This window comes from Strigops habroptila, chromosome 10 (assembly GCF_004027225.2).
Source record: "Strigops habroptila isolate Jane chromosome 10, bStrHab1.2.pri, whole genome shotgun sequence".
In the NCBI taxonomy this organism is placed as follows: Eukaryota; Metazoa; Chordata; class Aves; order Psittaciformes; family Psittacidae; genus Strigops; species Strigops habroptila.
Genome location: NC_046359.1, coordinates 23,793,096 through 23,817,912, shown reverse-complemented (window position 1 = coordinate 23,817,912; position 24,817 = coordinate 23,793,096). Strand labels below are relative to the sequence as shown.

At 45.3% G+C, this 24,817-nt stretch overlaps 2 protein-coding genes across 4 annotated transcripts in view; one reads left to right on the top strand and one right to left on the bottom strand.

The window, feature by feature from the left end:
- Nucleotides 1-24,817, bottom strand: part of RSPH9 (radial spoke head component 9) — a 138,696-nt gene that overhangs the window by 93,901 nt on the left and 19,978 nt on the right. Inside the window, exon 5 of one of the 2 annotated variants that reach the window (XM_030498781.1) lies at nucleotides 21,726-22,671. The exons of the other annotated variant lie outside the window; for it this stretch is intronic. Within the exon in view, the coding sequence (XP_030354641.1) occupies nucleotides 22,610-22,671 (62 nt within the window). The 3' untranslated portion in view covers nucleotides 21,726-22,609. Of the gene's footprint in view, nucleotides 1-21,725; nucleotides 22,672-24,817 lie in introns of those variants that run through there. 2 annotated transcript variants of the gene reach the window in all.
- MRPS18A (mitochondrial ribosomal protein S18A) lies at nucleotides 1,662-24,633 on the top strand. Of its 2 annotated transcripts, XM_030498782.1 has the most exons (6): nucleotides 1,665-1,808; nucleotides 1,972-2,003; nucleotides 7,623-7,733; nucleotides 14,739-14,862; nucleotides 15,686-15,752; nucleotides 23,873-24,633. In XM_030498782.1, the coding sequence occupies exons 1-6, from the start codon at nucleotides 1,709-1,711 to the stop codon at nucleotides 24,015-24,017; spliced, it is 579 nt and encodes a 192-aa protein (XP_030354642.1). In that variant the 5' UTR covers nucleotides 1,665-1,708; the 3' UTR covers nucleotides 24,018-24,633. The 2 variants fall into 2 exon arrangements, with proteins under 2 accessions (XP_030354643.1, XP_030354642.1); XM_030498783.1 differs by lacking the exon at nucleotides 7,623-7,733 and having other exon boundaries at nucleotides 1,662-1,808.

The following is a 24,817-nucleotide window of genomic DNA, read 5'->3' as shown; positions in this document are numbered from 1 at the left end:
TCAGAAAGTCCCAGAGCTAAGTGCTTAGATGTGCCACAGAAAGAGATTTGCAGACTGGACTGTAACAAGAAGCTAGTGTACCACACAAGAGGAAGGAGGTGGAAGACCTCCTGAAACAAGAAGATCAAATTTTATTTTACATTAAATTTCACATTTATGTCACAATTTCTATTTTACATATTTTAGCTACTAACTGAGAAAAACGTATAGAACATTCTCAGGTGAGCACTGTTGACCACTGTTGAAACAGAATGGCATGAATGTGCATCAACGCACATGACTTCCAAGGAACTTTATCTCACTGCTAGTTTTGCTTCCTGGATTTTTCTGAAGAGTTGAAATGACAAAGACAAAGCAAACAAGCACTTGGGGAAACCCCACGAATGACCTTTGCTATCGAGTACAGTTCAACTCAACCTTAAGAACACCCTTCACGAAGATACAGCATTACCATCTAAAACAAATGGTTTGTCGGTATCTAAAGTCCCAGCTATCTGACACACACCCCCAACGGGCACGTCTAATCTGTCTTCCACCAAAGGCTGATGGAAGAAGCTAAGAGATGAGGCACACAAAGAAGGATGATAGTAAAAGTGATCTCGCAGCAGCCTACAAGCTTCCCAAGACCTGACAAAGACAACTGATATTAAAACAAAAATGGAGAATACCTAAACTGGACTGACTGGTTACAAAAGTAAGTTTACAGACTGGCAACATGCTGCTTCAAACCTCCACCTGCCAAACTACAGAAGCCAGTGCAGGAACATGCTCTGACCTCAGCATCCCTAGCAGATACAGATGTAAACTGCAGATTTGAAACAATCCCCTTCCCTGCACCCCACAGCTGGCCTGAACCCCCCGTCCTCCACCCCCAGTACAAGTCACCCCAGAGCCAACCCAAACAGACGAGCCACTCCACCACAGTTTAAGCTAAACCACCCAGTGCCCTTCCTCTCACAGAGACTCAGGAGCCGTCGCAGGAGGGCAGCTCAGGCCTCCGTAACACAGAGCAAACAATACCTGTAGATTCACCTCCATGCCAAGCTGAAACAAGCTCAAAGAGAATCAGAATCACAGAATCATTAGGGTTGAAAGGGGCCTCTGGATATCAGCTAGTCCAACTCCCTGCCAAGGCAGGGTCACCTAGAGCAGATTACGCAGGAATGTGTCCAGGCAGGCTCTAAATGTCTCCAGAGACATAGACTCCACAACCTCCCTGGGCAGCCTGTTCCAATGCTCTGCCACCCACAAAAAAGTTCTTCCTCATGTTGAGGTAAAACTTCTTGTGTTTTACTTTATGGCCACTGCTCCTTGTCCTGTCACTGGGCGCCACTGAAAAGAGTCTGGCACCATCCTCCTGGCACCCACCTTTCAGATATTTATATGCATTAATGAGATCCCCTCTCAGTCTTCTCTTCTTTAGACTAAACAGGCCCAGCTCGCACAATCTCTCCTCATAAGAAAGATGCTCCAAACCCCTGATCATCCTTGTGGCCCTCCACTGGGCCTTATCCAGTTATTCCTTGTCTTTCTTATACTGAGGAGCAGGGAAACCACCCCGGGGAAAGGAAGAACCAACAGCCTCGGCCCCCTCCCTGCCCCGCCTCAGGTGTTCTGGGCGGAGAAGAACGCGCATCAAAATGGCGCCGGCAGAGCCCGCCTTCCCGCCGGCGGAAGCGGGAGTGACGGCAGCGACGGCGACGGCAAGATGGCGGCGCCCAGCCTGCTGCGCGGGGGGCTGCGGCGGTTGTTCACCGGGCTCTTTGGCAGCGGTTGGACCCCGCCGCCGGCCCGAACCCTGCGGGAGGGTGAGTCTGGGGGTGGGCTCCGCGCCGCGTCGCTCCCCGCTGCCTCACCGCGGTCGGGAGAGACGGCTTTGTTCGCTGTATTGCACCTTCTCCCCCCCAAATACTGTTTCTTTTAGTCTGAATGAGTCTCATTTTGTCCTCCTGTCTCTTTCTTTTGTTGCAGTCGTGGAGGTGACTGAAGGCAACACGACCATAGTAAGTCTCTGCACCCCTTTTCCTCAGTAGTTGCCCTTGCTGTCACTTCTCTGTCCTTCAGCCTCCCATTGTGTGTGTCCGTGCCCACCAAGCCCCCACTATGAGGCCCAAAAGGAAAAGGTCGCATTTCTGCCTGAAAGACATCAGGGCAACCTGATCTAGTTGCAGATGTCCCTGCTCATTGCAGGGGGGGTGGACTAGATGCCCTTTGAAGGTCCCTTCCAACCCAAACCACTTTGTGATTCTATTATAGGGTGAAAAGGGAAAACCAAGGTAAAAGTGTGTTGCAAACGCAGGAGAGCAACAGAGGGTTTGACAGCCAAAGGTTGGGGTTATCATGCTGTTGCTGGTGATGGGTGCATCCAGTCAGAGCCAACCATAGTGCTAAACCCCTCACCATACCGTGGGAAAGTTGAAAGCTGTGACCAGACGTATTCAGGACCCAAAATGCAAGAGGCATTTCTTCAGATGCATTCGTTTCTTAAAGTGGTGATGCTTGGCATCATCTTGAGTGTGAGGAGGCATGAAGGAGGTTTGCCTGGTGGCTTTGTCACTTCACCCTGGGCCAGCAACACTATGTGGCATCACAGGATGTTTCTCTACCAGCTCCATGCCACACACGGCTTCCCTTTGCTCTGTGTTGTGTTTGCTAATCACTGAGTGTGCCATAGTGACTGTAGGTGATACAAAGTTTGCATCTTGTACCGCACTTGCTTTGGTAAGGAAAAATTTTCACTGAAAGCGGTATTGTCAAAGGAAGACCTTAAATACTAAAGGAAAACTGCTCCTGAAAATAAAACATAAATTCTCTAGTAACTGATAAAGAAGAGTATTTTCTCAGCTATGGTTTAAGATGGGAAGGAAAAGACCAACGCAATAGAATTGGAATTTTACTTAATAAACTGCAACAGATCAGATGGTGTTCATCAAGTGAATTTTATAAGAAGTACTGAAATTTGGCCAAGGGGGTAGAAGTGGGGAGAGTGCATTATTCTGCTCACATTACATATGCTAGTAGTAATCTATACCTTAGCTGGAGACAGATAGCACAGGTACTTTGGAATGTGTAAATACAGCGAGAAGAGTGGAGCAGGAATTATTTGGGAATAGCTAGAAGACAGTACACCTAAATGCTAATCTATATATACATAATAATAAGGAGGGGGCAGACTTTTTTGCTTGCTAATGAAACAGGCAAAACCTGATTGCTCATGCCTCTGAAAGTCTTGAGTTTCCTTGTTGTATTTGTGTTAGTGGACATTGTCATGTTTGAAACCTGAATGGAGCAGGCTGCTTATATTTTAGTTATCTAATAGAATGTGGTAGTTAGCATATTAGTTATTAGTTAGTCAGCAGTTAGTCTCGAAGACTGTCAACAAAAATAAGGCTAAGGTGTGAGTGGGTATAACGGAAAGTCTCTTTTTTTTCTTCTCTTCAAGTGCCAGACTACTAATCTTTGCCCAGAGACCTGGAGAGAAGTGCTCGCAAGCATGCACTGAAGTTGTTTTAACAAAAACGAGGGAGGAGTGTGCACACCAACACAACATGTACAGTGGATTGCTGTACTTTGCACTCATTCAGTTTCAGAGGGGATGCAAACTATAATCACAAAGTGCCAATACATTAACTGTGGCTTGAAGTAAAAAAGGTATGCATTGAAATAGCAGACCCCTTTAGAAAAACCATTCTCCTTGGCCCGTTGTAGAAGCATAAGGGACACTTGGATACTATATGGTTTCCTAGCATCAATCTGGGATCTGTCAGCACCCCTAGATGAGGAACATCTTGTAACAAATAGTGTAAATTGAGCAACCAAGGGGCTGATAGACTTCTCGACATACCCTCTGGTCACTCCATTTATCCTACCAACTTTACATCAGTCTTTCTGAATCCATCTTTCTATGTTCATCTTCCTATGTGTCCCTGCTTTTATTAGTAGTGAAGGAAGTGTTTGACATGAACCAGATGAATGAATCCCAGAGAAATCTGTATTTCATCAGCATACTGAGAATGTACAGCCCCTATATTCCCTCCTTAGTTCTCTAACAGAAAAATAATATCTGGGTGGGTTAACAATACGAAAATCCTCAGGAGTTGGGGAATAATTGCCAAAGAACTGTACACTGAAATTTATCTCAAGAAGAAATTATATTGACATTGTATTCTGAATCTTTATTCATTTCCAAGAGGGAATTGCAGTTAAATTACAGTCTGAAGCCAGACTGGCAAGAATCAAGACCAGATACACTGGCTTCCCAGAAAATAGCTTTACCAATGAATAGAAAAGTAGACACTGGCCTATGTTTTATATTCACAGTAACTTTTTTGGGTTTGGGTCTGTAAAACTGGCTGTTCTACTTGTGGGGGGAGGAGTCTTACTTAAAAATGGTCAATATTTTCTCTCTTTGAGGTAGCAAGATGCTTGAACTACCTACAATCTATCTGTTTCCATTTTGCCATCACTAGACAAGAAAGACAAAAACCCATGGTTTTAAAATAGTTCTGACAGTTCAGCTGGATGCGTTTCCCATGCATACTTACAGAATCATAGAATCATAGAATCATAGAATCGTAAGGGTTGGAAAGGACCTTAAGATCATCTAGTTCCAACCCCCCTGCCATGGGCAGGGACACCTTGCCCTAAACCACGTGGCTCAAGGCTCTGTCCAACCTGGCCTTGAACACCGCCAGGGATGGAGCATCCACAACCTCCCTGGGCAACCCATTCCAGTGCTTCACCACCCTCACTGTAAAGAACTTCTTCCTTATATCTAATCTAAACTTCCCCTGTTTAAGTTTGAACCCATTACCCCTTGTCCTACCACCACAGTCCCTAAGGAAGAGTCCCTCCCCAGCATCCTTGTAGACCCCCTTCAGATACTGGAAGGCTGCTATGAGGTCACCACGCAGCCTTCTCTTCTCCAGGCTGAACAGCCCCAACTCTCTCAGCCTGTCTTCATATGGGAGGTGCTCCAGCCCTCTTATCATCCTCGTGGCCCTCCTCTGGACTCGCTCCAACAGCTCCATGTCCTTTTTATGTTGAGGACACCAGAACTGTACACAGTACTCCAAGTGAGGTCTCACGAGAGCAGAGTAGAGGGGCAGGATCACCTCCTTCGACCTGCTGGTCACGCTTCTTTTGATGCAGCCCAGGATACGGTTGGCTTTCTGGGCTGCAAGTGCACACTGCCAACTCATGTTAAGCTTCTCATCAACCAACACCCCCAAGTCCTTCTCTGCAGGGCTGCTCTGAATCTCTTCTCTGCCCAGCCTGTAGCAGTGCCTGGGATTGCCCCTACCCAAGTGTAGGACCTTACACTTGGCTTGGTTAAACTTCATAAGGTTGGCATCGGCCCACCTCACAAGCGTGTCAAGGTCCCTCTGGATGGCATCCCTTCCCTCCAGCGTATCAACCGAACCACACAGCTTGGTGTTGTCGGCAAACTTGCTGAGGGCGCACTCAATCCCACTGTCCATGTCGCCGACAAAGATGTTGAACAGGACCGGTCCCAACACCGATCCCTGAGGGACACCACTCGTTACAGGTTTCCAACTGGACATCGAGCCATTTACCACAACTCTTTGCGTGCGGCCATCGAGCCAGTTTTTTATCCACCGAGTGGTCCATCTATCAAATTGATGTCTCTCCAATTTAGAGACAAGGATGTCGTGCGGGACAGTGTCGAACGCTTTGCACAAGTCCAGGTAGATGACGTCAACTGCTCTGCCGCTGTCCATCAGTTCCGTGGCTCCATCATAGAAGGCCACCAAATTGGTCAGGCAGGATTTCCCCTTAGTGAAGCCATGTTGGCTGTCACCAACCACCTCGTTGTTTTTCATGTGCCTTAGCATGTTTTCCAGGAGAAACTGTTCCAAGATTTTGCCAGGCACAGAGGTGAGGCTGACTGGTCTGTAGTTCCCTGGATCTTCCACCTTCCCCTTCTTGAAAATGGGGGTTATATTACCCTTCTTCCAGTCATCAGGAACTTCACCTGACTGCCAGGATTTTTCGAATATGATGGACAGTGGTTTAGCAACTTCATTCGCCAGCTCCTTCAGGACCCGTGGATGGATTTCATCAGGTCCCATGGACTTGTGCAAGTTCAGGTTCTTAAGATGGTCTCGAACCTGATCCTCTCCTACAGTGGGCCTAAGGTCTTCGTTCTCACAGTCCCTGCATTTGCTTTCCAAGACTTGGGTTGTGTGGTCAGAGCATTTGCTGGTGAAGACTGAGGCAAAGAAGTCATTAAGAACCTCAGCCTTCTCCAAATCCATGGTAGCCAGTTCTCCTGATAGCTTCTGGAGAGGGCCTACATTGTCCCTAGTCTGTCTTTTATTTGCTACGTATCTGTAGAATCCTTTCCTGTTATCTTTTACATCCCTTGCCAAACTTAATTCTAGCTGGGCCTTAGCTTTCCTAACCTGGTCCCTAGCTTCTTGGGCAATGCTCCTATATTCTTCCCAGGCCGCCTGTCCTCGCTTCCACCTTCTATAAGCTTCTTTTTTCCCTCTAAGTTTCCTCAGCAGCTCCTTGTCCATCCATGACAGAAAACATCATGCTTTTCTCTTCCCAGGTTTTCAGGCACAGAAACTGAGGGTTCAGTCTAAATCAGCCAGCTTTTTTCTTAAAAGTAACACTGCATTCCACCTAGAGTTTGTTTTCAAACTCTCTGGTGCTTGCACTATTTGAGAGTATCATGTAGTGTTCAAAATCTGGTTTTAATCTTACTTTGACCAGAGGAAAGTTCCAGAATATTTTGGAGGAAAAAAAGGTGGCTTAGTTTTATTGTCTTTTCTGTCTCATTCATCTGCAGTTTGAGATAGCTCTTGCTTCTATTCATAAGTCCTCAAAAAAAGACAAGTGCACATGTAGATAGACTTCGTATTTCTAACATCTACATTTAGAAAACAAATTTCTCAAGTTCTACCCACACACACCTTCTCCATCTCTTTGTGTGTTACTTTGGAGAAAATGTGAGTGTTGGATGTCACCACGTCGTAGTGATATAGAAAAGATGATAAAATGATCTGCTAAAGGAATTGTTCAGGGAATTAAACTGGATTTAAAAAAAATTAAAAAAATCCACAGACATCTCCTAACAGTCATTTCTTAAATTTAACTTTTGTTAAGAATTTTTCCTGTTGGTGACTTATAATCTAGCAAGCCCCTGTGTGTTTTCACCTGCAACGGGCATCTGCTTTTCTGAGACATTCTTGTATTCCCAGAAAAAAATGTGGTTTAAAGTTTTTGTCTAAAAGGCCACTACAATTTCAAGGCATGGTGGTTCATAGGAGTACTGCAATAAGTGGAATTCAGGGGGATACAAGAACTTCACACTGACTGCGAACTAGTTTACATGTAGTAAATCATATACATGAATTTACCAAATGGTTCTGTATGCCCCTTGGATTTGTTCTTCTCCCCGTAGTCCCTGTAAAACCAAAGTGCTTGGTGTATCTACAGATAAGCGAGTTGAATAACGCAGATACTCTTCCCCTTATATCTGCACAAGAGTGGTCAACATGCTGTGCACATGATGAAAAGTATTCCTCAAGTCACAGGTGCAGGTAGAGGTCTAAACTATGCCTGATCATTATATCCTCTGAATTGTTTCCTAGATTGAAGGGAGAATTATAGAGGATAAGGATGCTGCAACACCAGCTCCTCCAAACCCCTTTGGCCAGTGCCCCATCTGTCGCTGGAACCTGAAGCATAAGTATGATTACGTGGTAAGTTTAATGAAGGAGAGTTTACCCATTCTCATAACTAGATAAATATTACTCTCAGATCTACATACTACTTTCTTCTTTTGCCCTGTGTAGTAAAGATAGCTAACTCTATATCTGCTTCTCTTGGGCTTAACAAAAGCTTCCTACATACTAATTGTTTGCTTTGGCTGATGGTATTCCTGGGAAAAAGAAGGATGAGCTCATATCAAATAGGAGGTTTGGAATTATACACATGGCCATCTGATCTGAGAAGGTCATATATCTCTTTTGTGCCCAGCTGCTGCCTTTCAGCATTGCGCTTCCAGGAGAATCAAACTGGAATGCAACATACAGTCAACTGATAAAGGCCTGTTCTAACTCCAGAGAGGCCGAAAGACTTGAGTAGATCAATTATAGATCTACAAGGACTACCATTTCTCATTGGGTCATTGACTGTTAAGATAACAATTGGTTTATATAACTTCTAAACTCTTGATGGGTATGAAGGAGAGCATATGTGTTTACATCCCTTGCAACATCAAAAATAAGTTTGATTCAAGCTTTTTCCAGGAAACGCTAATGAGAAGTTTATTAACTAATGAGAGGATTACTAACACTAAATGTAGAAGATGGGAGTGAAATCCTCTAATGCTTTAAAACAAAAGCACAACAGTCAAGACACTTTAGAATAAGAAGCATGAGATACAAGATACAGAATGTAACTTTACAAGAAGTCATTCAAACACAGAGTTTGCAAAAGGACTGAGTGCCTGCCCAGCAAGCTAAAAACCCAGTACTAGAATTAGAAAAGAAAAAAACAGACAGGAACATGCTGTTAATAAGATAAGGCAACAGAAAACTCAAAATGTCAATAGGACAAACTTAATGTCAATAGGATTAGGGTGAGAGAGATACAAATGCACCTTGGAGGAAAAGAAATCTTTGTGAGAAAGTCCATTAATGAGAGTAGAGGGGACTGAAAGCCACGTTGGCTGCAGAATGACTAAGCTGCTCACGTGCAGTCCTAGGACACACACAAAAGAAAAATTATGTTTTAATATCTAGGTAGGAATGGCAATCTTGCAAATGTAAAACAACAGGAAAAAACAGGTACCTAAATAACTTAAGTATTGAATTAGGTACTGACCAGCAGGCCTGGATTGTATATAGCCCAAAGATCTTAAAGGTAATTCGCTAAAAAAACACATTATTTCACTTGCAGGATTTTTTTTTAAAGCTTGAAAAAAAATTCCTAAGGAATCACTAAATGGTTTGAAAATAGCAAGTGAAATCCTAAGTAGCTGGGAGAGGAAGGAGAATGATGCTGATGACTACGACTTGGTAACTCAAACATTGCAAATTCAAAGTAAAATGGTGTCAGCTAGGACTAAAAACAAATAACCTGTTGTATAGGGCTAATTATGACTCATGAATTATGAAGAACGTGGGTACAGCAATAGTGCCAGATAAAATACTTGCAATTAGTCCAGGCAGGTGAAACAACAGATGGGAGATGTAAATGAAATACTAGTTTACTATCTTTCAAAGCGTGTGTTGCAGAAATAAAGTTGTTCAGGATCTGAGGGTTGTCAGTGACTGACTCAGGCTGGATGCAATATTAAACAGTGAAATAAATTGGGGACAGGGGAGTGTTTAGTGTTCTCTGGTCTAGTTTCTCAACAGTCTGGGAAAGCTAAAAATACAGCAACTTGCAAATGATAAAAAAATCAGGAAAAATGGCACATACCATTAAGGTATGGAAAGTACTACAAGAACAGATCACATTTGTTTTATTTTGCTTGTGTTTGAATGCAGCTCTTTCCTTCTTTGTGGTTGCTGAATTGTGTTGTGATCAAACCAGACCAATCACATGGGAAAATATTTAAGGTTACTATATTTTTATGTGACTTCTAAATGCAAGGGGTCAACAGCGTCATTCAACCAGGTAGTTCTACAGATTTCCAGAGAGCATTCCATAAGTCACACATTAACAACTCCAGAGAAACTATAAACTGATGCTCAGGGATGAAATAAGCTATAGGAGCAGATTAAATCTTGGAAATTAATATATAGACTTACTTTCTGCTTCTGACTGTAGAAGACTGCATTGCATGTAGATATAACAGTGCCATCAAGAACCAGAAAAGCCTTTTTAGGCAAAGTGACAGGGTGATGCTGTAGAGCCTGAATTTCAGGATTAGAAGTAGGCTGTTGGTCCCAACAGACAATGTAAAGCATGAGCCTTAAGTGTGTTGGTAGAGTGAACTAAGGTTATAAGTTTTCTTCCACACTTCAGTTTGATTTTTTTAGATCCTGATTTCTGTTGTTCAGTATGGAGGCAAGAGAAAACCAAATGTGAGGAGAGATCCTGCAGCCAGAGTCTTTAGAATCATTGCCAAGAGCATTCCTAAGAAATTGTGGCCCTGAGAGACAAACTAGGAACATGTCCATGCTGTCGGTTATGTAATTTTTTGAATGCGTATGTACCTGGTGTATATATATCCAGTACTCCTGCTGTAGAGCAGAGGAGAACCTGGACAAAAAGCTAGAAAACCATTTCCAAACTGTAGAGGTTTCTTACCTCAGTGTTTAGATGCATTCCTCTGTGGGGCTCATGAGAACTAGGAGAAATTTCAGTTCTGGAGTAAACTACCTCTTCTGCTTGAGTAAGTCCCTTATATGTTTGAAAGGTTTGTACCAGTCACGGATTTTCAGGCTTTTAAATGTTAAGGTGAATAAAATCTCCCTTTTCTTCACAAAAGTGCTGTCTGCTATTTTTCTTTGCTGCAGCGGTGATGAGCAGCAGAAACTTGAAATGCTTAAATAATAAAGTGCAGGCATTTAACTGTGTGGGTAATTAAACAGTGTCACAATTTACTCACTGGTTAATTGTCCTTAAAGTCTGTAAATTGAGAACAGCTATTTTTGTTAAAGATAGAGCTTAGTTCATACAGCATAACCTATAATCTGTGCTTGGTAAGAGATCAGAATAGGTGGATCAGTGGTTCCTTTGAGATTGATAAGCTGAGATCAGTCGGTTGCACAGAAGGGAAAGTGTGAGCTTTTTTGCTTGGGATGCTTGTAATTGGACTGAATGAGGCACTATGAAAAGGGAAGTGTTGAATTAGCCCCTGAGGGAGCTGAGTAATATGACCTCACAGGACTTTCCTTTTGTCATGTGCAAGTAGCACCGTCTAAAGTAGTGGCATAATGAGTTACTTTAGCTGTCAGAGAACTGGGGGACCAATGTCTCCAAAGTTATTAATCAACTGAACAGGCATTGTGAGCACTAGCAGGTCATGATTCCAACCTGCCTCAGCTGTGGTGCAGAGGGCTGCAGTTGTCTTTGCCATTTCAGCCCTTAGTCTCTGCTGAGGCTCAGTATAACAGAGCCCAAGGTATAAGTTCCCATAGTTTGTGGTCTATGTGGGTCTGACCACTGAAACTGAGACCTCAGTTGATTTTTTTCACATCCATTGGAGATTTTTAAAAAAATTAAATATTTTGGTCATTGTCAGGATGCAACTGGGTTGAAACCTGCAATCCTATTTTGAAATGCCTGGAGAATGGTGTATGGCTCCCAGGAGTAGGGAGAAGGGAAAAACTAAACTCTTGTATAACTGGAAATAATGACTGGCAGACTTGTCTGATACAGCCCAGTAATAATTTGGCTACACAGACAGAACTCTTTGTGTGGTAAATGAAGGTTTTAATGAATTGCGTGTAATCAGTCAAGGATCCTGCTTTTCAAAGTGTATGCAGATATTAAAACGCAGAGATGCCTCTGCATTTTGGTTGCCATCTATTCACAAGAACTTGTTGTACATAGTGTTTCGTTTAGCAAGTTTATCCAGCCCTTTTAGAGGTAAAGGCTAAACTTGTTTTTAATTTTCCCCCTTTTCCACTTCAAACATCATTAGTCTGAGTAGGCAGTAAATATGTCATCTTGCTTTGGCAGCAATTAGGGGAAACCAAAGTGCAAGCTTTGCCTGTTAGCCCTAGATTAATTCAATCCAAGTTGTTTTCATCAAATGGTGCAGATTACAGGGCTGGGAATCTGGGTCCAGCCTCGTGGGAGCTGTCCAGTGATTAAAGCAAATCCGTGGTTATAGGCTTGGCTGTCCACTAGCACAAAATGTGAATTTCATGGAACATGACGGCACCATGAGAACTTGCCAGACGTATTTTTTTTGTTGACCGCTCCACATACTTGTTTGCTTCCCTCCACAGCTGCCCCATAAAGTTGGCTGTACCTGTCTGCTTGCTCCCAGTGGTAAGATGCATCTGTGCGAGTACTCTGGGAGCGGCACCTGGCCTGTTGTTCACTGTAGGGATCTTCAGAAATGGACCAACCTTCTGTCAAGTGTGCAGCACTTTAAGCCAAACAGCGTGAGTGTAATTTGGAGCTGCAGCGGCTTGGACATGGGTGATTTCAGTTAAGAAATGACTGCCACGCAAGGGTGGTGGTCGGGTGGTGACACTGTTGGTCAGAGATGGTAGCAGAGAATGGATTTTCCTGACTTTTTCCACAGGGGGAAAAAGGAAGACTATCTCCCTTGGCTTTCTACCTCCTGCCTTTGCACAGAAACACTTGATAACAAGCTTGTGACTCCATGAGGCGTGGTAGTAATATGAGAAATCACTTGGACCACACACACCCTTCATAAGAGCCTGTGGCCTACTTAGGCTTTCACGGCTGCAAAGGCTGGAACAGCCTCAAACTTGCCATCAGCTCCCTTTTTCCTCTTCCCCACAGACTAATGAAGCAAGCTAGTAGAAAAGTCTAGAAAGCTTTTTTCTTTCTAGGCACGCGAAGCTGAACAGCCCTTCTTCACTTAGGGAAGTGATAATGCTTGTGCTAAATGGCAAATAGAGCTGTTGGTGATTTGGTGAATTGCTGAATTGCTAAAGATGAGGAAAAAAGGGGATGGAGATTTACTCTGGTTTCCTGAATCCAATCCACTGCGTTTCAGGAGTGGCCAAAAGTCAGTGCCCTTGGACTGTTTTGGCTGGCCCCTGTCCAGTTTCCACCAGTGCAGCCGGCACCAGCTGGTGCCCTGGTTACTATTCTCATTGGCAAGGCCATGTATTTGCTGGGCTGAGGACACTTTGCTTCTATTTTAACCATAGATGGCTTCTCAGAAGCTTGCTGCTAGTTGCTCAGCTGTGCTTTTCTTGTTCTTTTGATACACCATCACTCTGTATGGTGTTTGATAAGTCATTTTGTATCAGTGAGAAGTTGCCTAACCTGCCATGTTTTTGGAGGCGCTGGATCTGAAAATCGGTCTGAACACATTCGTTGTACACAAGTGGAAGCAGAAAAGAAGGCAAATAAGGCAAGAGGGAAGTTGTCTGTCATGATATTAGTGAGGGTGGGATTGAAGGCAAGGAGGAAGTAGAACAAAACCCACAAACCCCAAAACAGATGAAAACCATCTAAATTTTGACTGCAGCACTTGTATGACAGCATCTGTCAGAACTGGTCATTACCAGAAAGCCATACTGACTGCCAGGAGCCCCCTGCAGAGCTGAGCTGCTCTTGTGCAGTGGAGGTGAATGTGTAATTCCTAGATAGCTAGGTTTTCTGAATATTCATTTTATATCCACTTGTATTTGTTTGCTTTTGCAAGGGCAGTAAATGAAGGTAGGAATGTGCCAGGCAACTCTTTGTGAAAGAGCAAAGATAGCGGGTGGGAGCAGGGCTGCACATCTCTGAACAGCAGGCAGAGTCATGGTCGCCCCATGTGAAAAGCAAGTACTCTTTGTTCTTGCCTGTTGCCCTAGACAGGGGAGGTGTAAAGTGCTGACGTACCTGGTTTGAGTTCTGGTTCTGTGAGGGTGCTCGCTGGCAGGTCCCTTCCAGCCGGCACGTAGCCTCCGCATCAGCCACCCACCTCAACTATCAACATGTTTACAACAGCAGTGAAGAAGTAAACTCTCAACCAGCAACAAATCTGCCCGCAGATGGGGAAAAAACAACCACAGTCTCCAGAGGCTATTTGGGCCAACTTATGGTGATGTCAGCATGTCAAGGGCACTTGCCTGTATTGGCCTGACGGGTACATTGGCACTTGTGTGTGGAAATGGACAGCATGTATCTAAATACTGAGATGTTATACTGTGTACAGTTAATGGGACGCTCATGCAACAGCTGTTGCTGCTGTGTTTAAAAAATGGTCATCCCAGCCCTGTGATAGTATCTGATTGTAGAGATTCCTTTAATTTTGTTTTTTTGAGGGTGCTTTATGTTTCTAGAGCTCTTAATTGGAGAGGTCAACAGCAGTGTAATCTAAATGATTCCTGAGTCCACATGCTCTGAGTGCTCCTTCCATCCAGCATGGCTGTAACAGCCCCACCTAATGCACGCACAGTTGAAGGACCGAAGGCAGCAGTTTATCCTATTAGGTCTTTCTCATCAGCACATGTTCTTTTCTTACAAAAAGCTTCTTCATGCAAGATCTTGGACCATTTCCCTGCTCTCCACCCCTCCAGAGAGACATAAGGGAAGTTCCACCATGGGAAACTGGATAAAAGTTTGAGGAGTAGATAGCAGAGAACAATCCTGCTCTGAGGGAACAAGGAGGGGGCCAGAGGTGATCTAACATATCTGTGACTTTTAGGATAGCAGCTGTGATGGCATTTCAAGTTGTGTAAACACTGTCCATCTGTAGCTCTTGTGTAACTGTGTCTGAGTACCTAGGACAACATTATCTTAGCTAGAATCTTGGAGCAAGTGACAATGAAGTAGCAGCATTGCGGCTGACATAATGTGTTTACATGGGTGAAGTCAGGGGAAGACTCAGACCATCTGAGTGACCTTATTGAGCTAAGCTGGCAGGCGGAGTGACAGCAAGCAGAAGTTACTTGGTGTCAAGCTGCAGCCAAAATGCGTAGGAAGGAATCATTGTTTTGTTTTGCTTTTTTATGAGTTGTGTACACAGCGCGAGGGTCGGCACAATACCTAAGAATCACAGCAGTTAACGCTGCAGTAGTACTGATGGGTTTGCCCTTCTCTTGGTCCCTCAGGACGTCTTGCTGCTGAGTCAGTTTATCCGTTCTGATGGAGGGATGCTGCCACGAAGGATCACAGGCCTTTGTCTGGAGGAGCACAAGAAGATTGCTGTCTGTGTGCAGATGGCTCACCGTGCAGGTATATAACCTCCTCCTAAGACAACCCCTTGCTGTGGCGTACCCATCGAAGCCCTTGAGAGAGGTCTCCTATCCAATTAGTGTAGCTCAGTGAGATGTCATTCTTCAGTCACCCAGCAGACTCATTATGGTCCAAGTGCTGGGAGACAGTGGTGGACCAGAGGCTACTTGTTCCACTTTCTGTGTGTCTTGGCTCCTGCCTTGGCAGCAGACATTTATCCCTGCAGATGGGTCTACCATTGCAGAAAGATCTGGGAAGTGGCACAGTTTTTCATAACTAATGATTAAATACCAGCATCTGACATTACTTGATTTAGTGTAAGCTTGACCTGCCCCGTTAATAGCATGGTAGCACCTGTCTACTATCTGCCATGTGAAAGCTTTTTTGCTTTATCCTGGGAGTAGGACCCAGGTTGACACAGTCAAGAGTATAGTGTTGATCTTTATGCCTGGTACCTGAGTTGTATCCAGGTTAAATGGACTGAGAATTTTAATGGTCAGTTTTTTATCCTAGAGATGGAATCTGATTCGACACCAGTGCCGTGTCCTCTCGGAAAGCCTCTTCAGTGAGGCCAAGTGGCTATGTCTTTGGTGGGCATTTGCTCTCTATACACAGCAAAAACTTTTAGCTTCTCTTTGGCTGGGGTTGCAGGTTCAGCAGTGACTTAAGATAAAATACCCTTTCTACTGTACTGGAGTTTTTGCTGTGCTGTCCCAGTAGGGACCAGGGTCACTGGGCTTACGAGGTGTAATGTAACTTCTGGATGCTCTAGAGGCAAGAAGGAACTGCAAAATATTCTCACACCTTTCTTTTTCTGTTTCAGGTTTGTTGCCAAACCACAGACCTCCACTTCCTGAAGGGCATGTTCCCAAGAAACCCAAACTCAACAGGTGAATAGTCTTGTCTTTCCACATCTCTTTTTCAGCATTAGATTGGAAAAGGAAAAGCAGTTCCTTGTAACTTGGTAAAAGATGCTTCAGGCAACAGGACTCATAAAGTGTACTCACAGCATTTCAGTGAAGGTCAGCCTATCATGATATTCTGTCATTCTTAAGGACAAACCACATCTCGTTCAAACCATTTATCCATACAGGATTCAAACTGCCACACGTTAGAGTCTGCCCTCCCTTTCTTAGCTGCTCTCACCTCCATGTCACTAGCGCTCAGTAGGGCAGTCACAGCACACAGAGTAGTTGAGGTTGGAAGGGGCCTCTGGAGATCGTCTAGTCCAAGCCCCCTGCTCAAGCAGGGTCATCTAGAGCAGGTTACCCAGGACTATGTCCAGTCAGGTTTTGAATATCTCCAAGGATGGACCTTCCACAGTTCTCTGGGAAGCTTCTTCCAGAGAACCACCCTCATGGTGAGACAGTGTTTTCTTATGGTCAGACAGAATTTATTGTGTTTGAATTTGTGCCCATTGCCTCTTGTCACTGGGCACCACTGGGAAGATCCTGGCTCAGTTGTCTTTACACCCTTCCTTCAGGTATTTCTAAACATTGCTAAGACTCCTCTGAGTCATCTTTTCTCCAGGCTGAGCAGTCCCTTCTCTCTTGCCTTTTGGTGCCTGGCCCCCGACAACAGTGGGGTGCCCAGGAGGGGTACCAGCAGTGAATGTGGGGCTGAGCAGCCAGCAGGGGCCTATCACAAGCCTGTTCTCCTCTGCCCCGTCCCCGCTTCCCCCAGTCAGTGATTCACCCTCTGCCTGCCTTTCCCATGCAACAGGGTCTCTTCCCCCTCCCCAGCCTGGATGGCCCCTGGCCTTTGGTGGGCGAAGGGAAGGCCTGCGTCCACCTCCTGCGCTGCGCCGGGCACTCGGAGGTGCTAATCCCCTGTTTATGACCTCACACTCTGTTTCCATGGGGATGTCAGAGCGGTTTATGAACCTCGCATTAGCGAGCTGTGGGGTTACCAGGGGCCATGGGGCTGTCGCTGGGAGAGCTTAGGCTGCAGGGCTGGGGCAGGCTGGAGACTCCTGCATTTCAGGTCTGCATTCATTTCTACAGTGGGGATTTGAGGCAAGCTCTTGGGAATGTCCCTTGGATGCTGGTGGGCTATGTGCTGGCTATCAGTGAGGATCAAATTAGAGGAATCTACATTTGATGCAGCCCTGTAGCCATCAGATACTTTAACTCTGAAAACTTCTTCTTCCCTGTGTCTTACAAGTCTTTGGGATGCTTTAGCAGCTGTCTCTGTCTAGCAGCTGTGGGGTGGAGTGCATTATCTAGTTAGCATTCACATAGCAACCCTGCATAGCAGGTTGAGACAGGAAATGGTAAATCCTGTATCGCTGGAATCACACCAGGACTCCAGCTATAGTGCCCTGACTCTTACAAGTTGTTCCATAGACTTTTAGTGAGAACAAAGAACAGATACCTCCGGATATGTTCTATGTGCAAGTAGGTGAGCTACACTTCTAAAATTAAAGAGATTTAAATTGTAGATTAGTATCCAAGCCCTCCCTATTATATTGCTACTCCTTCTCTACACCACCCTTGTTTTTCTCCTACCAGCAAGTGAATATAGCAAGCAGAGTGGAAGCAGAGTTTAGAAAACGAGAGCAGAGCTGTTGCTGAGGTAATGGAACAGCATTGAAATAGGCAAGCTTTGGGGTCTGGGTGGAGACAAGAGAATGGGATCAAGAAAGTGGATTGAAAGTTTTGGTGATGTGGCTGGAACTGAAACAAGTGAGTCCCAGAGCCAGGATAATTTGTAGGGGTACTTCAGGAATACTCTGCTGGTCCCTCTTAATACTGTCTTCTCGGCCTGCTGGAAGCAGAAAGCTCTGCATGTTGGAGCTGTGCAAAATCTTGGCCACTGAAGTTCTATGGGAGTTTTGTGCATGGCCCCACCTGCACCTCCCACAGTGCTCTCTGGAACAGCAGCTGGCATCACATAAGGCAGGAGATACAGAGCATTGCATGGGGTTGTTGTGGCCCAAGTGCAGGACCTGGCACTTCACCTTGTTGAACCTTGTACCATTGGCCACAGCCCTTTGATCCAGCCTGTCCAGATCCCTCTGCAGAGCCTTCCTATCCTCCAGCAGATCAACACTCCCAGCCAACTTGGTGTTACCCATACATTCACTGAGGGTGCACTCAATCCCCTCATCCAGATCATCAGTGAAGATGTTAAACACCACCGGCGCCAATACCAAGCCCTGAGGGACGCCACTAGTGACCAGTCACCAACTAGATGTGGCACCGTTCACCACCACTCTTTGGGCTCCACCATCCAGCCAGTTTTTAACCCAGCGAAGAATACACCTATGCAGGCCATGAGCAGCCAGTTTCTCCAGGAGGACACTGTGAGAGACAGTGTTGAATGCTTTAATAGAGTCCAAATAGACAAATGTCCACAGGCGGGTCACCATGTCATAGAAGGAGATCAGGTTGGTCAAGCAGGACCTGCCCTTCATGAACCCATGCTGGCTGGGCCTGATCCCTCTGTTTTCCCGCATGTGCTTTTCTCTCCAGTCTTGCAAAGTTCTGGCTGATGCTCCCTTTGGCCAGACTTCTTCCAAGGTTGTGTCAGTATTTTTGAGAGCAGCTTCTGCTTTTCCCAAAAGAGGTACAGACCAGCCTGATGAAAAACCGCTTTGTCTTTGCTCTTTCCCCTGAGACAATGTACAGGCCAGCTGCATGGGAGGAACCCTATGGATCCTAAGGAAGTGCGTAAAGAAGGGCTGAGGAGCTGTGTTAATGTATACGTTTGAGAGCACCAGAAAAGCTGCTCTTCAGCTTTTCCTTGGCCGCACTTGTGGCTGTCTTGGCCAGAACGTTTGGCCTGTGTCACGGTCACCTTGTTTAAAGTGAGCCTGCTTCAAATACAAAGTGTCTGGCATGCGCTAGCTAGCACCTAGCTGAGATTAAAATGTAACATGTCACCATATGGAACTATCACCAAACTGTCTTAACAAGGGTCAGGAGTGCTGCCCTGCTGTTGATCTAGCGATGTGAAGTGTGGATTTATCATCCGGAATGCCTCTGCCTGCTCAGCTCCTCCAGAAGGTGCTCTTCTGGTGCTTATTCAATGTTCTCCAATAAGCAGAATCCCTGCTTTATTTTCTGAAGTGGTTTTATTGTCTCCATTGCATGAACTTTGGACATTCCCTTCTACATGCCTCAGATTTCTCTGCAGAGAGGTAAGAATTTCCCTGCTTAGCACTGGGTCACTTGGCAGCAGGCCTCCCCCTACCCACCCCATGTCCTGATCCTCTTCCTACCACTAGAATGCAAAAGGAGAGCAGAATGCTTTGGGATGTAGTGGTCTGCAGATCCCATCTTGTTCTTGGTCATCCAGCTGTCTAGCACAGTATGGAATTGCCTATCCACAATGTAATTTAACATAGAGGATGAGTTTGGGAACCCCAGAAGGTGTAATGTGAAAGTGAAATGCCAGTCTGAGCCAAGCTATGTGGTCCTGGGGGTAGTAGGAGCCATATGAGAACACCCTGTAGTCAGAATTCAACTGGGGAGTGCTCTGCAGTGCTCTCTTCTACCCCCTGCAGTTGGGACACTGTCCAGGTGAGACTTGCCATGATATTTCGTGGACTTTAGTGCTTCGACTTTTTGCTTTCTGCCTGATTTGGTTTTGACAGCGATAGCTCATGAGTGTTACCAATTAACTGCTTTACTAGCTATGGGTGCTTTTGAAGAAATATGGCCATGAGAATACCCACATCATCCATAAACTCTTGAGTCTTCTGTCCTCTCCCTCTCTTCCTATCATTTGTCTGCAGAACTTGGACATGGAAAACCAATGAAGTTACCTCCCGTCAATGCCGAATTACTCCCTACAGTTCATTTTCTCATGTTTGGCCTAGTCTGGGGCTTTCACTGTTTCCAAAGGATGATTCCACAAGCAAATTTGTCTTGCAGCCAAGATTTGTTCCCTCATCCTTAGCCTGAATTCTCCCTTTCATAACCTCCTGCTGTTATTTCTGCATCCATTTGTGCTCCAGCCAGGCATGTTCCACTGAAGTGCTGCGGCAACAAAATATTTTCACTAGCCCATGAGGCTGAGGAAGTTGTTGGGGATTTCAGCAGTGCCGTGCGGAGTGACAGACTGTTCTCGTATTCCAGAGTCATGTGTGTGCAGGCCACCACCAGAACTGTTTGGGAAGCGGTCAAGCACGGCTGCAGGTCAAACTTCTATCCTTGCTTTCAGGAACGGAAACCTGAACAGCAGTTTTCTTCCCAGCATGGAAGCTGTCGCATGGATAGTGTGGACTAACACTCTATCCAGAACAGTCGCTGAGTTCAAGCCAGCATTTAGATGCTCTCTTAATGTGAAAATAGCACTCACTTTCTTTTGGCAGGTCCAAAATATTGATGAAAGCAGTTGTTCCCTTTCCAAAAGGGCTAAGAGATATTACAGGTTCCCCGAGTCTGGGCTCTGTCAGCAAGATGTGCTGGAGTACTTTTTATGGAGTACTTGATTTTGAGTGCTCAGTTGCCACTGCATTTTCAGCTTCCTACTGGAAGAATAGAACTTGGCAGGGATAGTATCCAAGTCAGTCCCTCCTCCATCACCTAAACTGAAGAAGTTGCTATGTGTTAGGAAAGAGGCAGTTCCATATGAACTGCTCATGAATTACAATGTTCTCGGGCTCTATGGACACCTCTCGTCCCTAGGAGCAGAATCTGGTTTCACTGCTATCAGCGTGTCACTCCAGCAACATGTGGTTTCTCTCATCTGCATGGAAACTGTGCATAGCATGTGAATTCAAAGCAAAGAGCCAGAGCGGCTGCAGGTGAGCAAAGCCAAGAGGTGTCATGGGAAGAGATGTGGCAAGGAGGAGGCAGTCTTGCCAGCACTTTGATCAAGTGCTTCCTCCAGTCTGTAGCCCTCAGCCCTCTGCTCTCAGTCCAAACAAAAAACAGATTGAGAAAGTTCAGTGAGGGTTCATTAGTTCAGCCTTGAACTGCACCAACATGGCCTTTGCTTGGGCTGTGTGCAGGACTGCAGTTACCCCATGGCTGGGTCATTTCCCTTACCAAGCATGAGGAAGCCCTGTGCCTACTCCTGGGTGTTAAGTGGCAGCCCCTGAGTGGGAAGGCTTTGGGGCCCTCCTGCCTGCTGAATAAATGGACTTCAACATGCCACAGAAATTATAGGTGATTGCAGTGACTGCAGGTGACTAACCACAGTTGTTCCATCCTGCTTATTATCTTGCCTTTTCCCATCAGGGAAATCCTACCGGGATTCCCGTCATGCTTTATCCAAACTACTCATTTGTGCAGCTGGAACCTAGGATTCTGGTTGTTGCCCAGGATCCTGCTGTACTCAATGGGACAAGCAGAGCCCGGAGGTGAGCTGCTGGTCCCCAAGTTGGGCAGTTCTGTCCCCATCTGCCCAGAGTGAGAGCTCTGCACACTGAGATAACAGGTTAGGAGACTGTGGACCAGCTGCATTTGGCATCCACGTGGAGGCTCTGTCCTCACAACCCTCAGCTGGTTGAGCAAATTCAGACCATCCACCAGTGTGTGTTTGTAGGTGGTTATAAAAACTCCCCAGGACAAACCGTGTGGTTGGATACAATGGAAAATTGGGTGACTTGGCTAGAAAAAGGTGTACTCCAGCTTACATGTACAGCAGAGTGTGCAAAAAAGGCCTGTGTGCTGGGCTTCAAAGCTCTTAATATGTGAGTGTTGTGGGTTGTTTTTACTCTCAGGAAAAAAATGAACTAAATAAATCTGTGAAACAGTAGGAACTGGGGTTAGTCAAAGAGGAAAGGAACTTTGTAGACTGACTGCTCCCAGGCGTGAGGCTTTTGCTACTGCTGAATCAAGGTAAAAGAAAATTTAGAAAAAAAAAGGAAAGAAAAAAAGAGGCAGCAAACAAAATAGGACAAGTTGGAATCTGGGACAAAGCAAGTATTAAAAGCGCTAAAAGCAAATGTGCTTCAGGAAGGGAAAGCGTCCAAACGTCTGTTTCGGCTAACAATGAAAAGCCCCAGCCTGCAGTCCCCAAAGGAAGCCAAAAGCCTGGACCAGAGGGCTGGATTAGACCTGCTCAAAAGAGAAATAACAAAAGCTTTAAAATCAGGCCATTACTAAATCCTCCTTCCTATGCAGAATTGGGGTGTGCACTTCCAGCCCCCACACAGAAACAGAGGGATTTCTTAAAAAGCCACTGTCTGTCTAAACCTGCACACAGCATTGATGTGTATCTCACATTCACACATTCACTTCTCTCCCAGTGAGATCATTTACTGTCATGGGAGCACTTTCCCGTAAGCGTGTGGACACGTGACCAGAACTGCACTTGGCACATTGATACATTAAAACAATTTGGGGTTTTTTTCCTCTTTTGCTCTAAGTTCAGTTTTGCAATAGCAAAACTTGCACTACAGACCTCCCTCTGCAGCGAGGGTAACATGAAAAGAAGGACCTAGCCCCATGTGCCCGTCTAATACCCGTACGGCTTCTCCCAGAGGAGCTTTGCCATGGTTCTTTGCCAGATTCCAGGCTGGGACCTGCGTTTGGTCTCTCTGAACTCCCCTTGCATGTGAAATTAGAGACAGGAGAGTCTCTGCTGCTTCCTGTCCTGGTGGTGTTATGTAAGGGATTCCACTAATGCACTACCATAACAGTAAAGGTCAAAAGGGACTAATTTAATGCACGCATAGGAGAACAAGTGGCTGGATCTTGCTGTATGCCGTCTCCCAGATCCCTCCCGGTGTTGCTTCTAGGTGTTGTCTATCATAAACTCCGAAAAACAAAAGCAAAGCATTTCAGAAGTGGCTTCATTGCTGTGGCAGGAACCTCCAAACGTGATTCATTTTCCAATCTGCGCTGTTCGGGATTGCTGAGGAAGGAAAGTGCATGGGGAATGGGCTGCTGTTATATAGTCTGTAGCTGCCTGGCATAGCAAGCTTTCGCTCTGGTTCTCAGAAGTGTGCCAGATGCGTTTAAACAAATGCATTACATGGGCTCTGTCCAAAGTTCTTAATATCTCAAATTGGCACAATGCAAATAAAAGGTAACAAAGCTGTTTGGGGAGAGGATGACTGATGGAGGTTACATTAAGACCATGGGATTACTCAACAGAGGCATGCAAACATCGCTGGACAAAGTTTATCAGTCTGTTCCAAATTCTAATTTGTTGGAGCATTGTTTGTGAAGATTATGCTGGGGTTTTGCTTTGGATCTTTATTGTCTGAAAGACTCCTCTTTCTCTAAGGACCTCTATTCCCCTCTCTACTGGTAGCAAAAGATTTAAAGCCTAACAAAACTCCAGGCCACCCAGCCACAGAGTAAGATTTCCAGTAACTGATTCTGGAGCTGAAATCCCCCGCCTGTTTGCAAAGCCAAGTCTAAAACTTCAAATGGTAAAAAGCAGAGGACGTTTGCCAAACGTTGCTCTTCCCAGAGATTTGTAGTTGTGATGATAATTCCATTCTAGTACCTCTTACACTGTAGGTTCTGACTTCCTGCACCAGCAAGCTGCGATAGTATTGCACAGAGAACACCGAAGCAAATTTGAACATACGGAAATACAAGACCTGGCCAGAAAGCCATCGCATGCAGAAGAAATAACCGATTATCCAACAAAAGTAAAATTAATCCCTTTTTAGAGACTTTCTTTCTCACAGCGCTTAGCCTTTGTAATTAGTTTACCTTATTGAGGCCAGCTGTTGAAATAGCACCTCCCATAGAGGCTGGATGCATGCAGGCTTGGACTTTGTTGCAATGAAGGGATTTGGCACTCCACTTTAGCTACAGGTAGACAACTTGCCAGTAGCCTGGAGACTAAACCTGATTTGTTTTGTGAGGCTGGAAGTCAAGCCAGTGCCGGTGGGTGCAATACAGAGATGCAGCTTAGAAGTTCCAGAACAAACAAAAGTTCCTTTCCAGTGGTCCCTTCTGAATGGAGGGAGCTCTGCTCATAGTTATTCCTTTTATAAAGAGGCATGTGGGGAGGCTCAGGCTGCAATGCCTGCTCCTGCTTCAGTCGGAACCTCTTCTCAGTGATCTCAAACTGAAACGTGTTTGTGTTGTTTTGACAGGTATCTGACGCGCTGGTCCATCAGGTCTGCAAAGCCCATCTGGAGGAGGGGCCCTAAGTGGTGCAAAAAGCCCTTCCCGGTTGGACACCCTTTGCTGAAAGATAATGTCACATACACACAAAAGCCTCTCTATTTAAACCACTAGTGGCCAGAACCGGCAGAGTCAGTAAGCACAGCTGTTTTCCGTTGTTCTGCTGTTTTTGCAGGTTTGTCAGTACCTCCAACTTTCTTATTCCAAGACCTCATTAGTACCCTATATTGTCTGCAGTGTGAATGAGCTGCAGTCTGCTCCTCTAGGAGAATACAAGATTCAGCAAAGCAAAGTTTAACGTGCAGAATGATTTGGAGAAAGCAAGGGGCAAAGACTCTTACCTCAAAGCCAGAAAGGATCTGAAGGCTTTTGTTTCATTATGGTCCACAACTGGGTTTGGAAAAGGATGTTTCCTTCTTTTTCCAGCAGTGAACGATGATTCCCCATTAACCTATGTTTCAACTCAGGTTTGCCTCATTTGGGCTTTTGTACCTGTGATACTGATAGAAGAAAGTCTCCTGCAGCACAGTGTTTCCTTGGTAGTAACAGAAATTGTTGATGACTACTGAAATTAAATTTTGTATTCTCTGTACTATCCATAATTTGCAGCAAAACACCCGTGGCAGTGGCAAACAGGCACGTGTGCATCTTACATGTCCCCTTAAAGGTTCCTTTCCTGATTTGTGCTTCACTCCTGGATCTAGCAAATAAAGAATGTTGACATCCTTGATGACTTGGCCTGTTTTTTTCCCCCTTCTATTTGCTCTAAGTCTTCCATGTCAGTGATATTGCTGCTGCCTGGGATCATTTGGGGCTGATAATGTGCATCATTTTCCATCCTGTAACTAAAAGGTGGCACCATTTCTCTCCCTGTACAGTACGTGTATGCACCATCCACCTACTGACCACTGCTG